This window comes from Alternaria novae-zelandiae, assembly GCF_023758075.1.
Source record: "Alternaria novae-zelandiae strain BMP 2774 chromosome Unknown scaffold_30, whole genome shotgun sequence".
Classification (NCBI taxonomy): Eukaryota; Fungi; Ascomycota; class Dothideomycetes; order Pleosporales; family Pleosporaceae; genus Alternaria; species Alternaria novae-zelandiae.
Window position 1 is genome coordinate 147,373 of NW_026056990.1, and position 15,729 is coordinate 163,101.

Consider the following 15,729-nt stretch of genomic DNA (forward strand, 5'->3'; position numbering starts at 1 on the left):
GTAAACCATGTTCCGTACCTCTTCTTCCCGAGAGCCGGACGATGTCGAATGGAGAGCAGCAGACCGAGGATCGAATGGTGTTACCCAGCCACCCCTACATCCAGAGACGTCGAACAACAAACGCAAGCGGCAAAGCAGTTGTTTTTGCGCACCGCAGATGTTCGGCGGTGGCATCTTCTTACCGGACCCCTCAACGTATGACCCTTTAGAGATCTTGCTCAACACGCATGACCAAAGCGAGAGAGATGAGCTTGTCGAAAAATGGAGAGACAACAAGCTAAGCGAGCTGAACTTTGTTGGTGTCGTGGTAAGTACTGTATCCATTGATGATGCCGCATCGCTGACGATGGTCAAGTCCGCCCTGCTTGCGGGTGTCCTTACCTCGACAGGCAGCTGGCCGAATATCCTCACCACTGGCAGGCCCACTCCGTGGTATGTCCGGACATCGTGGTACTGTGGCATCATCATCACAATGCTCTCCATCATCAGCGCAGCCGACCAGACCGTTCGTTTACATCGGCTTTCGTCGCACCGCGATGGCCTCGCCAATCTTCACAAGCTACTTGGTAAAGGAAGTCGCTGGAAACGAACGGGTCGTCGTGCGCCAAACCTTGTCCAGGTCTTGACTTGGCAGATGCCAGTCATGTTTCTCATATCCGCGACTATCTGCATGGTTGTGGGTATGTTTCTGCTCGTGTGGAGTGCAACGTCGAATTTGGGTAATTCTGGAGGATTAGACGATGGGGACAAGGTATGATCTCAGGCGAGGCGAATCTGGAAGGTTTCAAGGCTGATTTGATGATAGGTTGCGATAGTTTTCACGGCTGTTGCGGCTCTGACGATTATCATGTTCTTCGTTGGGCAGATTTCGCTGTACTCGCCGATCAGGGAGTAGAAACTGTGTGAGTTGTTCGAAGGCGTGACAGAGCCATGTACCATTGGACGTAGAAGTGGTGCCGGTATCGAGAACGTGTGGAACATGATGATGCCGAAGATGGCGAGATCTCGCTGCTGCCAGCGGGGGGTGCCAAGCCGCTGGCTGCGCTATCCTTCTTTTGCACAAGCGTGTTCGTGGCAAACCTCGAGCACCTCATTGAGATCTACCCTCACTTGTCACATCCGTCGCGTCATGCATCACATGAACTCGTGTGCAGCTCGCGTTGGACTCAATACACGCTGCTAACCATGATTCGCTGCTGCCTGTCTCGTCAGGCTGCTGTGGTCCCCAAACACGTCTTCCCGTCGCTAAAATGGGCCACGGCGCGTCGTTGCCTAGCTCGACCCTCTTTTGCCTCAACACGCCACACCGCTGCAGCATCCAACTCCATCATGATACAGGCTGCCATCATCAAGCACGAACGAGATCCCAATGCTGAAGGAGATATATAATCCGTCGTTTTTCCGTCTTCAGCAGTCATTTTGTTCAACCATCTCAATTCTATTCCAACACACGCGCTTTCTACCACTTCTCACAACGCCATTTCAACCACAACCCAAAAGCAGGTATCGACAATGATTGACCTTCCTCAAGTCCCAGTTCGTCATACCGACTGGATTACTCATGTCGCAGCCCATCCAGAGACATCACTGCACACCTTGCTCGAACCCTACAAGGAATATGACTCCAAGCTGCGCGAGGTGTTCGCTCAGCAACCAGAACACCCCGCTATTGCCGAGCCCAACATCCTTCCCATATTCGCAGGCCGCGAAAGTGAACTCAAGATCCGCGCTCGCAACCCCGAGTATGAATCCGAGGCTGAGCGTGAGCGCTATCTCATGCCTCTCGACGAGGAGGACCGCAAGCCGACTGGCTCTCCGGCGGTTGTGCAATCACTCAATGAGTTCCAGACCAACTTCCAGCTCTTTTCCGAGTCATCGCTTGTTGACATGGACTGGTCCAATGTGGTGGTCGCAGGTAGCGCTGTTGTAACTTCGTTGCTGCCGGTTCCAGAGGAACATAGTGGCTCCAAGCGCGCCCTACGCGAATACTATCATCAGAAACTGGCCCCGGCTTCGGATGTCGATCTTTTCCTCTACGACCTTACCGAAGAGCAAGCCATTGAGAAGATCAAGCAGATTGAACAACGCATCAGAGACTCCATCTTGACAGAGACAACCACCGTCCGTACCAAGAACGCCATTACCATCGCTTCCCAGTATCCCACTCGTCACGTTCAGATTGTCCTGCGAATTTACAGATCTATTTCCGAGATTCTCACAGGCTTCGATGTTGATTGTTCCTGTGCGGCATACGATGGCAAGCAAGTCTACGCCAGTCCTCGTGCGATCGCTGCATACATGACGCAGATCAACACCATCGACCTGACACGTCGCTCCCCGTCATACGAAAACCGATTGTCCAAGTATGCACGCCGCGGCTTCGAAGTCTACTGGCCGCTCCTTGATCGGTCGCGTATTGATCCCACGCTGTTCGAACGCTCCTTCGGTCGCACTCTCGGACTGGCCAGGTTGCTAGTACTTGAGAAATTGCCGAAAAGCACTGACCGTGACGCTTACGTTGATCAGCGTCGTGCTGAACGTGGCAGACCAGCCATCAATCGTTGGGCCACGCAGAAGCTCAAAGGCGACATCAAGCAACAGCATGACGAAGATGTTGCCGAGTGGGTAGAGACTGATGAGGTCAGCGATTACCATACCTTCACCATCCCATACGGGCCGAAGTTCCATGCTCGGAAGATTGAGAGGTTGCTCTTTGCGAAGGACTTGCTACTCAACGCCGAATGGAATCGACCTAAGGATCGACAGACCACACTACATCGACACCCTTCCTTCTTTGGCAACGCAATCGATGTAATTGGGGACTGTTGCGGGTTCTGTCCCGAGCCCACCACACCAGAAGATCAGGAGATTGCAGCTGAGGAAAGCAAGATCTATGTGTCTGGCACATTGTCTTTCATCAAAGACAACCCTGGACGGCAATCAATCGGCTCATTTAACCCTCTTACTGATGATGATTGGACCGAGATGGCATATGTCGGCAATACAGCGCGACTGTGTCAGGCTATAGTGGACGGAGATCTCGAGCATGTCCGGGATTGGCTCAGTCAAGAGGGTGCTGATCCCAACCGAAGGGACTACACTGGGCGTACTCCACTTCATTTGGCGGTCATGACCTCAACTCCAGAGGTTGTCCAAGCTCTCATCGATGCTGGAGCTCGCATCGTAGCTCGCATCTTCGATGGTAAGACCGCGCTCCACCTCGCTGCCATGCGCGGTGAGGCAGAGATGGTCAGAGCTCTTCTCATCAAGAGTGAGGCCAACGAAGAAGAAGAGGCAAAGAAAGAAGCTCTTAAGAAGAAGAACCAGATCCTCCTGGAAACACCAGATGCTACCAGTACCAACGACACCGAGGAACATGCTTCCGATGACGACAGCGAGAACGACGACGATGAGGATGACGACGTCGATTTACTTGATGATGAGTCCGATAATGCCGATGCGACTACTGAAGGCTCTGTCATCAAGATAGACCCCAAAAAGTCAGAAGACCACGATAACCTCCCAGATGATGCAAATGACGACGAGCCCGATGTGTACGACGTCAACGTAGTCGCCTGGGACGCACCGGTATCTGCGCTTCATCTGGCCATTGCAAACGGCCACACCGACGTCGTGAAAACTCTCGTTCAGGAGTTTGGAGCCGATGTACTATTGCCGGTCAAGCTTGTCAACGACTACAACAAGTCTCCGCGCGCGGCGATCCTGCCAGTCGTTCTCGCTTTACAGCTCTCGCCTGAGAAGGCCAAGGACATGACTAGATTGCTCGTCAGCCTGGGTGCATCGCCGGCACAGGGCGACACCAGCCACATCACGGCGTTGCACTACTTCGCTGCGCATGGCGCCGATCTGCTCACCACTCTAATATCCGCAAACAAGCCTTTGGCGCAACAAGCCGCCGATCACATATCGCTGAGTGGCTATTCGTTCAGACCCACCGTGAACAGTCCTCTGAAGACAGCCATTGAACATGGTGATGCCGCTGGAGTTGGTGCACTTCTAGAGCTGGGCGCGAAGCCTGAGCTTGACTTCGCCACTTACTCTACCGTTGCGAAAACCAAGGGGTTTCATTCGGCATACCACACTGCCGAGCACAACCAGAAGACGTTCAGAGAAAACGTCGAGCAGCCTGTATTCACTGCACTTCGTTACGAGGCACTGTCGATAGTCTTGAAGCTTCTGGATGCTGGAGCAGATATCAACAGTCTTACTCCCAAGGCTTGGTGCGCGCTGGACAAGAGCAACAACACACACGACAACGATACGGGCACCCTTTTGGATATTGTTCGGTACAATGTGCGAAAACTACAGACCTTTATCGAGAAGGGCAAAGTTGATGGCCAAGATGGGTGGTTGTGCTCCGAAGGCTGGGTGGACCGCATTGATAACTACCGGCGGTCCGAGCAATTCGCCCCAGTACCGCTCAAGGAAGATACTGAATATCTTGGAGGACTCGAACCGGGTACCTACGCTCATTGGATGGTGAGTGATCAGATCGACAGCGCCAAACGGATCTACGAACAAGACTTGGAGAGCCACGAGAAGTGGAAACAATCTCAGAAAGAACCCGAGGGTACGAGTGAGAAGAAGTCGGCTGTCCAGGCGCTATTGAAAGAGTTCGAAGCATTGGAGTCAGAGCTGCTCAGACGACAGGCGAAGACCTTCAAAGAGCTGCATCCAGATACCGAAATCAGGATACCCCCACCACAACAGTACAATTATGGTAGCTATGGACCTGACCCTCCAAAGCCGTGGAATCCGTTGCTCACCTTCCGGCTTTCTGACCTGACCGACGAACGACGGGAAGCTTACCTCAAGTTGTTCCAAGCCTGCTGGGATGGCGATCTTCCGACGATCAAAGAGCTTACCTTGTCGATGTGGGGAGATAATCAGACTCCCCTGCAAATCGCTGTTCAGAACTCGCAGGATTACTCGCCGTTCTCTATCGCCATTCTGCGGAAGCACTATGGAATCGCTCGTGCTGTCTTGGAGATTGCACATGCGCAATATGTGCCCGAAGAGAAGCCATTGGTCAAACACAGTCTCCAGCCCCGAGATGATGACGACGGTAGCAGTGACGATGGTGAGGATGATTTCGAGATCTACGCTGAGATTGTGGATGATTGCTTCACTATTGAGAACATTGGAGAGGTGCAGAGTCAAGTCAAAAGCAATGTGACGCCACTCAAGATGATGTCGTGGACGTGCCCGGCGTTCCGTTTTCTCGAACACGATGCTGCATCGGTCTCACCCTGGCTTCCACACCCAGAGCTCTCAAGCAGCCTCCGTGGTCAACCGCCTTTGGACTCGTCTAGTGGTAACCCGGTACCCGTCAAGATCCCCGAGGATGTGCGGCCGCATAGTCTGTTCCAATTGGCAGTCTATCTAGACGATGCCGATCTACTACAATTCCTGATCGCCAGAGCTCAGGAGTACACGCAACACAACACCGAACTCGACGATGAGACTGCACCGAGGTTCTTCCGTTTCGACGAAGCCGAGTTCTGGTACGCGATCCGCTTGAGTCGTACCCGCCTGCTAGGAATCATCATCAAGAACACTGGGGCTGGCATTCCTTTGGACGATCTTGTGAAGAAGAGCGGCATCGAGATACCCGTGAAGCCAAAGTACTACCAAGGGCTATCGGTGCACGGCAGGAAGCGAGCGGACTGGGCGAATGAAGGGAGAGAGACCCAGACGAAAGCAGTTGGGGCGAAGCATCCGCCTTTACTTCATGCCGCTCGTTACACAAGTTTGGAGAGCGTCGAGTGGTTCGCTAGTGACACCGCTTTGCGCTGTTATATGGAGTTTGCGGACAGTCATCGAGACGATATTCGCATCCAGAACCTGGCGAAGACCCAAGGCGGCCTACAGTCGTCTATCACAAAGTGGCTCGACCTACGCTCGCATCTACTGCTCCATTCGGTGGTTCTGGGCAAGGAGGGTGAAGAGTCGGTGAGCCTGCTTCGACATCTATGCAAAACTCATCCCAAGGCGATTGGACATCGTTCTGCGAATGGCATGACGCCCCTGCAGCTTGCTTTCTCTCAGCACCGTGTCGAAATGGTGAAGGTTCTTCTGGAAGCTGGTGCCGATCAAACCACACGCGACAACACCGGAGCGAACATTATCCACTCAATCCTGCACAAACATTTGAACTACCAGCTAGACCTAGAGAAGCTCCGCGAGCTTTTGGCGCTCATCGACACTCGCCTTCTCTCTAGCCTGTTCACCGAACGCACAACGGCGGCTCCTGGCGCAGCTACACCTCTTGCACGCTGGCTTCACGTCGCTCTTCCCCACAATTCAACAAGTTATAACTCGGAGAGCCACGAAAACATTCTCAAACTTCTTTTCGAGCTCAACAAAGGCGACGACCTCAGTATCGTCAATGGCGAGGGCGACACGCCTGTCCATCTTGCCGTACGGCGTGGTACTGATCAAGTCTTGCGCGTCATGCTCCAATGCCGTCCTGACCTTCTCTTCCGTGAGAACGCATCAGGACGTACGCCGTTTGAGATGGCAGAGGATACATATCTGGCTCAAGAGGTCTTCAGCAACCCTCCGCCTCCCAGCGACGCAGGGCAAAATCGTCGCCACAGACATCTTGGTATCGGGAACGTGAATACTAACGTGCTTTCACGACGTCCAGAATCCTTCGTCGAAAAGTCCCGAGATACTCGCGATGCTACGACAAAGGTGTGGGAAGTCTGCAAGGAGTTTGCCGAGAAGAATCAAGGGCAGAAGAGGAAGCTGGTCAGCCTGGTCGAGGCAAATGAGGTTGCGAAGCGACTGGCATTGCGGAAGCGGAATGAGTCTACGACGCGGGTGAGGGGGAGGCGGTTCAGGCGCAGGCATGGCAGAGTTGAAGCCATCCACGACGACGACGACGAGCTTGCCACAGGCGACGAGGTCGATGCGTGGTTTGGAGCGCATGGAACGTAGGCGGATCGCTAGTGTCCGTCATCCGATCGCCTGTAGTGCTGGCACGTGCGGCTAGTTTTACCTGAGACAGAGAATCCGGAGATGAGGCGCCGATCTAGCGAGCCCCTATTTTGATGCCACGATAACAACATATTCTCCGGCTACCAACGAATCCGTCTTCCGAACACGTGTTTGGCCAAGCATTCTCTGACTGTAATAAAAGCAGAGGAGCGAAGTAGATAGCATCACGAATAACGATCATTGTCGCCCATTTTCCCCAGTTCCCAAACTTAGCGTCTCGGCAATGGATTTCCTCAAGCGATTCACGAAACAGTCTTCCCCACCGTCCAATGATACACCAGACCCATATGCAGACGACGACGTCTACCCAGTGCATGGACTAGATGACACCAAGACCTTTCGTAGCATCATAATTGCGTGGACACTATGCTTCAACGACGTTCTTGATGCAGACAAGCTCCAGTCCTCTCTAGCAAAGCTCCTGGAGACCGGGGACTGGAGGAAGCTCGGAGGCCGCTTGAGACTCAACGTGAGTAGCATCCCATGGCTCTTCTCTTAGTAGAAGTAGGACGGCTAACAAGTTGGACGATAGGACAAGGGCGCATTAGAGATCCACGTGCCACGCCAGTTCACATCTGCGCGACCCGCCTTCTCGTACAGCCATGTCACCATCAACACTTCCATCGAAGAACACGAACTGGGCAAGAAGCTTCCCAAAGCCAACGGAGCCGTTGTGACATGTCCAGGGCCCACGGAGTTCAACGACCTGGCTGCTCGCTCCGACGCGCCCATGACGTTGGATGACCTTACCTCTGGAGATACGCCACAGATCTCAGTTCACATCACCTCTTTTACTGATGCGACGCTCGTGGGGCTCTCCTGGCCCCATACCCTCATGGACGTAATCGGCAACCAAAACCTCCTGCGCGCCTGGTCTCTGGTATTAGCCGGAAAAGAGTCCGAAGTACCGCCTGTATTGGGTGCGCAGGACGACGCGCTACGTGCACTGACTGATAACGCGACTCAGCCGGCAGAGGAGTACATACTCAAGGCTAAACAGCTGAAAGGGCTGAGTATGGTCAAGTTTGGGGCGAGGTTCGCGTGGGATATGCTTACCGGTCCCGCTCCAAAGTCACAGACGATTTACCTGCCCAAGGACGTCGTAGCAAAGCTGCGGGCGGCGGCCGAGAAAGATCTCCCCACACAAAAGAACGACAGTGGCATAGACGAGAAACCGTTCATCAGCGACGGCGATATCCTCACAGCATGGACACTCCGCTGTATCGCATCATCCCTCCCATCACCCCGCCCCCTAACCGCCCTCCACGCCATGAACGCGCGCTTCCGCCTCCCCTCCCTCATCAACGCAAAAGGCATGTACATGCAAAACATGCTCGTCCCCGGCTTCATCTTCGTCACCCCAGACATGTCCACCGGCCCCCTCGGTCCCACCGCCCTGCACAACAGACAAAGCCTCCTCGCCCAAGCAACCGAAGGCCAAGTCCTCGCCAGCATCCGCGAGCAGCGCATCTCCGGCGACCCATCTACGCTCCTCTACAGCGACGCAGATGCGATGTTGGTGCCTTTTACCGATTGGTCGAAAGCCAAGTTCTTTTCTACTGTCGACTTTGGGCCTGCGGTTGTGAGGGCTGGGGATACGAGGGAGGGGAGGAGTAATCCGCCTGGTATGCCTGCGTTTCATCATTGCTCGAGTAGGAAACCGAATGTGGCGAATAGGCTGTTGGTGCATATTCTGGGGAGGGATCATGCGGGGGGGTATTGGCTCAGCTTGATTATGTCGCCGAAGGCTTGGGAGAATGTTGAGGAGAGCTTGAGGGAGTTGAGTTGAGGGGTGGGAGGGTGATGCGATACCCGTGGTTTATCATTCTGTTCTCTTTCGTTGCTTGGATGCCCGTTTTGAAGCTGCGTCGTTGTGTAGTAGTAAGTATCGAGCTGTCGCTATAGCTTCTCAATCGCGATCTTCACTTTCGTCGCAAAAGATTCTTTATAATGGAACGCCTACTAGGGAGGGCACACTTGCGCTAACGTCGGTACAAGATCAGCGGAAAAATGAATATACCTTGGTAACACTGTGTGACATCATCTTTGCACTAGCTAGCATACCTAGGTAGTGCTGGCAATATCTTAATCCGCTGAAGGCTTTGGAGATGCACAAATTGTTGATGCGAGTACGATCACATATGTCGTGTTTCAGATCAGCGAGGTAGGTGCCAGCGGTCCCAGGGTTGGTGACGAGAAGGGTACATGGTGGGGACGTCAGGGGTAATGAGGTGGGGGTGACGTAGCCCGGAAACGGCTCCGGCACGGGCACCACCCCACCTGTAGCCCCATGCGATAAGGTTGACAAAGCTGCAGGGTCTCTTGATCGGAACGCAGTGCGCGGTATATATGATCTCGAGTGTCACACCTGGTTCCTGTAATCTCTGGTTCCCGTAATCTCTGGTTCCCGAACTCCCAACTTCAGTAGTATTTTGAGCAATCTGACGCCATTGACCCTTCTGTTTATTCCAAGCTTCGCACTCAACCCTCTTGAATGACATCATGAACTCCGATGCAGCAACGGCATCATCAACGGAGAGCCGCCAGCAACTCCAAACTCCCCCTCCAGACTCCGATGACCACGGGCCCAAAGTAACGGGTATCGAAGAGACGTCGGTCAAGCCGCTGAAGCCAGCTGAACAAGCGCAAACGCCCAACCTCAAGCGACCGGCCGAGGACGACGACGATGATGCCGAAACGAAGACGCCCTCAAAGGTAGCGAGGAAGAGCGAAGCCTCACGTGGACCAAGGACACCTAAGAAGCCAGCACAGTCCGAAGAAGCGCTTGCGAAAAAGCTCGCGTCGGCTAAGAAGAAAGAGGAAGAGGCCGCAATTAAGGCCGCAAACGCTGCGAAGAGGAAAGAAGCTGCCGATGCAAAGAAAGCCGAGAAAGAGCGAAAGAAGCAAGTCGCGCAATGGAAGAAGGACTGGAAAGATTGGATATCCAAAAACCAGACCTACGAGGAAATCACTTCAGGCGAGCTGGGAAAGAATGTAAACGTCAAAAACGCGAAGGCATTCTTCGACCTGAAGCCAGATGAGCTCAAATGCATCCCACATCGCCCTTCCGTGAACGCATTCAACCAAATGCCCCAGCGGGACTACAGATGGGACGATTGCGGGAAACTAGCCTTTCGGAAAGAAGCTATGCTAGCCGGCATATCGCAGGAAAATGAACAAGAGTTCCTTGCCAAAGGAAAGAAATTGTTTGCGGATAAACACGCCAGAGGGTAAGCGACCGATGCACACAGCGACTGCAATGATGCTAACACTCTCCAGTAACTACGACAACCTCTTGTACGCCAAAGGGGGAAGGTCCGGGGCGGAGATTGCACGCTACAAAGAATCGATGCGACAAGACGAACTCAAGCGGATGCTCGAGGATGAGGAGGATAGGCTGATGTGCGAGAAGTATGGGGATGACCACAACCGGAGTGGCTACTAGACTCTCAATAATCTGAAAGCCTTAAGTCTTGTTCTTGAGTTTCGTGCAGTGAACCTGTTTTCGCGAGCAAGGGGTTTCTCGGAGCCTTGACGTGGGGGCTACCATACTCGTGTCGTACTAGTGCACTACCATCATGCCGAAGGATCTCGATATTGTTAGCTGTAGTAGTTTACCAATATCTCAATGCGTCTTGACGTGGCATCCAAGATAACAGTTTTGGTACATTTACCCCGCAGTGTGCAGCAAGTCTAACCCTTGCTTGGAAGGCAAGTTGATAAAGCGGCACAGTCGTTCCAACGTCTTTATCCAGTGAACTCTACGTCGCATTGTCCCATATGTCTAAGACCTCTACCAAAGACACTGTTCAAGTGTCTTATCGCTTCTTCTTTAAGTAACGCTCTTTCGCATCCACCCAGTATGCCACTCCATCGCTGCGACTCCAAAATGGTGCAGGAAACGTCACAACCCCTCATCAAGGAGGAACCCACCTCGCCTACCTTAGCACCACAGCTGCTCACCCCACCTTCCTCAGCCATCAATATCAAGTCTGAGCCTTTGTCTTCCAAGGTTTGAAAAGCGAGGTAGAAGCTTCACCTTCGATCGCGAAGGCACCGAAACGCAAACGCCCAGCCACACCTGACGACAGTAACGATGAGCCGACCACACCCGTACCATCGAGCAAGAAAGCTAGGGCTACCGTTGTACCCGTCAAGATAGCACCCAAGCCACCCATAACCCCCGTGTCATCGAAGAAGGAGGTCGAACCTCCTAGTATACCAGTCAAAACAGAACCCAAAACCCCCAATCCGACCCCCGCAGAACGCGAAGCCGCTGCGAAAAGAGCTAGAGAACAAGCTGACCATGACGCGGCGTTAACAGCAGCAATGCTAGAACCACTGGACACACCCATGCAGTGGAAGCGGAATTGGAAGAACTGGATCTATCGTAACAAACGGCGAAATCCCGAAACGCTGAACGCATCCCAGACAACGTGTATCAATGTATCCAAATCCGAGAAGTACTTCTGCTTGAACAAGAACGACCTTGAATGCCTTGCATTCGAGTCGAGACCTAACCCAACAGACCCCAGTCGCACGCGAATGCGCTTATACGACTACAACGAAGTGGTGCGTCTGGCTTGCAGGAAACTAGCCATCCAGGCTGGTATTTCCCAGCGCGATGAGATGGCGTTGATCGCTCGTGGGAAGGCGATGTTGGAGAAGAAGAAAGGGTTCAAGTACTATTGGGAATTCGATCCTTCTATAGTGTGGATGTGGGGTTAGCGTGTGGTAGTGACGGATTCGTATCTTGGAAGCTGGGGAGGAGGGTTGTAGGCTGCATCGCCAGATCATGTGTTAGTCTTCGCAGAATGGGAATCACAATGCGCAATCACGTCGATGGGGACAGCTAGTCTTCAAGATCGAATAATTCATCATTCGTGTGTGCATATTCCCCGAGCTCTCGGCTCGTAATGTACTATCTTCCATTTAATCTGCGCCAGCTCTTGCCAGCCGATTCCACTGCCCAGCCATCGCACACTGTGCGTGTCGCAACCTCGTACGAACATCTAGTACACGTAGAAGGTCATGTTCTCGCTATCCTGCTCCCTAAGCTTCTTGTTCTTGCGGGTAAAGAGAATCTTCGCCACCCACGCCAACAGCGCAGTCATAACGGAGAACGCAGCCGAGGAGCTAAGCGCGATGATGTAGCGAGGCTCGTCGGACTTGGGCCATAGGTATGGTGTCCTGTCATCCCTGTTAGCAACTGATTCTTTGAGGTGATGAAGAAGAAGTAGAAGGGAAACTTACCAGATAAACGAAGCGTTCATGACCGTCGTCACGATACCAATAGCAACAGCCTTCTTCTCAGGCGTCTGACCGCAAGTCGATCCGCACCAACCCAGGATGAGCGAATTAACACCATAAGTGCCAATGGTGAAGATGATCATAGCGACGTAACGACCCGCAGTACCAATCTCAGCACAAGCCAGTCCAAAGCCAAAGGTAGCAACGGCCTTGGAAATAGTAATATGCCAAGTGCGCTCGTTGAACTTTCCAGAAGACCACGAGACAGCAATCGTGACGACACCAGCAATGAGGTAAGGCGGGCAGGTCAAAACCAGCGTGATAGTCTTGCTGAACCCCAGAGTCTGGACAACGGTAGGGAAGAAGTTCTTGAACCCGTTGGCGGCAAGATGCATGTGAGCCATGAAAGCGAAGATCCAGACCATGGGGTCCTTGCCCGCTTGGCGGAAACCAGCCCAGACGGAAGTCTCGCCCTTGTTGCCGACGGTGTCGAGGGCCATGCGGTTGGTGGCTAGGTCGCGCTCTTCTTGTGTGAGCCACCATGTGTTGTGCGTGAAGTCTACAGAGGTACGAAGTCAGTATATGTCTCACATGCACTTCGTACAGTCGTTCTGAGAACTTACCAGGGAGCAGGAAGAAGCCAACAACGGCGATGACGAAGGTAACAGCACCCTGGAGAATGAACAACCAGCGCCATCCCGTGATGCCAGCGACGTCGCCGAGACCGTGGAAGATACCTGCGGCGATGAGGCCGGCGAAGGCGGTCGCGAGGATGTTTCCGGTGTAGAGGATGGCAATGCGGGTGGCGACTTCCTTGCGGGTGTAGAACATGGAGAGCAGGTAGACAGCACCGGGGTAGTAGGGGGCTTCTGTTACACCGAGGAAGAAGCGGGTTAGAAGGAGACCGGTGAAGTCCTTGGAAAGAGCTGTCAGGGCGGAGACGACGGCCCAGAGCATCATGCAGCAGCCCATGTAGCGCGATGGACGGGTTCGGTTGAGGAACATGTTACTGGGAATTTGGCCAAGGAGGTATCCGACGAAGAGAATGCTCACGCAGGTTTGGTACTGCTCGCTGGTGAGGTTGAGATCCTCTTCGAGGTCGTCGAGGCGGGCCAGTGCAATGGCATTGCGGTCTAGACAGAGCGATGTGTAAGTAAGTGCTTCCAAGAAGATCACTGTGAGAGAGGAGTGACATACCAAGGTAATTGAGCCAGTACATGCTCCACAACATGGGCATAATCCATCGGTCGAGCTTCTTGACAAGCGCAATCTCTCGGGGATCAGTCTTCTCGTAAGCACCAGAGTAATCCACCTTGCCGACAATGGGCACAGGCTTCATGAGCTCTTCATCCCGAGTCATCGTCTGCTCAAGCATGACGACATCGTTCTTCTTCTCAGACATGATGGGTGGTGTTCAAAGAACCTCTCTGAAAAGATAAGAGTATGAGGTGTAAAGGGTGTGGGTAAGACGCCCGTTGGATCACCGAAGCCTGAGCTGGTTGATCTGGGGAAATCAACAATCCGGGGGACGTGGAGTAGCACTCTTATACACCTCCATCCCCGCCCTCCATCGTCGCACAAGTGCGGTGGATCCCATACTTCGCCCCAGATCCTTCTCTACAAGCGATGTTCCGAAATCACACGACAATTGTCTAGGTACCTCCGCGCATGCATGCGTTCCAAGACATGGTAAGCGCGCTTCTTCCGGCCGCCTTGGACACACTTGAGGCTGAATGGCGCTGGGGGAATGGGGTCGCGGGGTCCCCGAAGGCAAGTCTGCCCGCTTGCTTGGTCTTGGAGCCTGACTATCATTGTGCGTTCTGCCGAATCGCGAACATGCAAACGTGCGGCACACAAGCTCGGAGGGCGTACCCTAGGTGCTGGGCGTGCTTAGTGCCAGGTTGGCTTTGCCCGCCTCCGGTGGTGTTTTTTTTGGCAAGGACAGGTATGTCGGAGCCGGTGGTCGGTGGTCTCGTGTTCGGTCTAGTGGTGCCCGCATCGTGAACTTTGCAGTTCAGCGGGGAGTAAGCGCTCACGTCGCGTTGGTACAACCTTCAACGAGGGACGTAGCACTCTGGCGTAGAGTTGACGGCTTCCATCATGCCATCCCTTGCTCTTCCTCCTCCCCAGTCCATCCTGGCTGACGTCGCAATGAGAACACGAAATACGGTACTCGTCCCGGGAAGGTAACCCGCAAAATACCAAGACTCTTTCCTGACATGAACGTCGCATTGATACTCCGAGCCCACTACTCGTGACTGGTTCCGGTGAGGAGCCCAGCCCCGACCCTGGAGTCTTCGTGGTCTTGTCGCAGAGAAAAGGCATATTGGCAAGCCACCGAAATCTTGGTGTTGCGCCATGTGCGCGCGAGGTCAAGTGTTTTCATAGCTTGTCAGTCGAGGCCAACGTCGCACATGGGCCTAGGCCAAGGGGGCCGAGACAGGTCCAAGATCTTGAGCATGCGCTGCATTGCGGGGAAATTAGATGGCGTGCACGCTTGTCGCACGGATGGGGTGTTAGACGCGGTCTTTCGGTGCGTGGTTTATGGGTCCCACCAAGTTTCTGGATGACACAAGTCCGCGGTGGGATTGGTTTGCGGTTTAGCCTGAGGTTTCGTCTCGAGGCCGCTGCTGAGGAGAAGGAGCTAAAAGTCTTTCCGCTGTGGATTCGGCCAATCAACGCGGAGCCAAGTCAGTCCGCCGGGCCTTCATCGTCTTGGCCATCATCCAATAAAGGAATATCCCACAACTTTGCTTGGTTTCTCCACGGGGCAAACCGGGTTCGTCTATCGGTACTTGGTGATGCTAAACAATGAGACGCCGCATTGATGGTTCTTGGTAAATGGCTAGTTGCCGTCTAAGCGGTGCGGCTGGTATGCAGCGGTGCCTCATCCGAGCCTGTGCCATGGAAGGATCACAGTGGAGATCGTTTAGGCCATGTGCTCAAGAGAATTTGTCGGGTCGTCCTCGTGCTTCACGGCCGTGTTCACCTGGTGGGCGGGTGCGATAGCGAAGGTAGGTGGCCAACGGATCGCGAAAACGTACACTACCCCATGGGGTTGTGGAGCGAAACGGTTTACCAGCACTTTGGAAACCTTCTGGTGCGTTGTCGATCACTGCTACCACGAGGTCGTCTGGAAGCAGCGACCAAAGGTGGACGTCCAAGTGTTGCTTGCCGCGATAACGACCACCACGACGGCGAGTACACCACTACTTATAACGTTACTCACGGAAAAGTATCCGTACACTGCTGTCAGGTGCCCAACCGAGGTATTGTGCGCCTACTGACAACAAGCGGGGACCTTCTGAACGTCAAGGCCGCCTGCTGCGCATCGTGGGCTGTGCTACCAATGAAGAAAGTCTAAGTACGAGAAATTACCAAAGTACAACAAGCATATCTACGGATGCGATCTATTCAAGACTCGCAAATCAAAACGCTGACCGAGATCTCCAGGTC

The 15,729-nt window shown here is 53.6% G+C and overlaps 3 protein-coding genes across 3 annotated transcripts; 2 read left to right on the forward strand and 1 right to left on the reverse strand.

The window, feature by feature from the left end:
- Positions 1-7: 7 nt before the first annotated feature.
- Positions 8-8,812, forward strand: J4E88_010206 (uncharacterized protein; the record flags this gene model as incomplete). The annotated part of the gene is made up of 5 exons (XM_049403801.1): positions 8-307; positions 356-680; positions 1,571-6,959; positions 7,237-7,492; positions 7,556-8,812. The coding sequence occupies 5 exons, from the start codon at positions 8-10 to the stop codon at positions 8,810-8,812; spliced, it is 7,527 nt and encodes a 2,508-aa protein (XP_049250462.1).
- Positions 8,813-9,249: 437 nt separating this feature from the next.
- Positions 9,250-10,468, forward strand: J4E88_010207 (uncharacterized protein; the record flags this gene model as incomplete). Its single annotated transcript, XM_049403802.1, has 3 exons — positions 9,250-9,254; positions 9,564-10,253; positions 10,303-10,468. The coding sequence occupies 3 exons, from the start codon at positions 9,250-9,252 to the stop codon at positions 10,466-10,468; spliced, it is 861 nt and encodes a 286-aa protein (XP_049250463.1).
- Positions 10,469-12,035: 1,567 nt separating this feature from the next.
- On the reverse strand, positions 12,036-13,675 carry J4E88_010208 (uncharacterized protein; the record flags this gene model as incomplete). The annotated part of the gene is made up of 4 exons (XM_049403803.1): positions 12,036-12,213; positions 12,277-12,832; positions 12,897-13,406; positions 13,471-13,675. 4 exons carry the CDS (start codon positions 13,673-13,675, stop codon positions 12,036-12,038), a joined length of 1,449 nt encoding a protein of 482 aa, XP_049250464.1.
- Between the last annotated feature and the right edge of the window lie 2,054 nt (positions 13,676-15,729).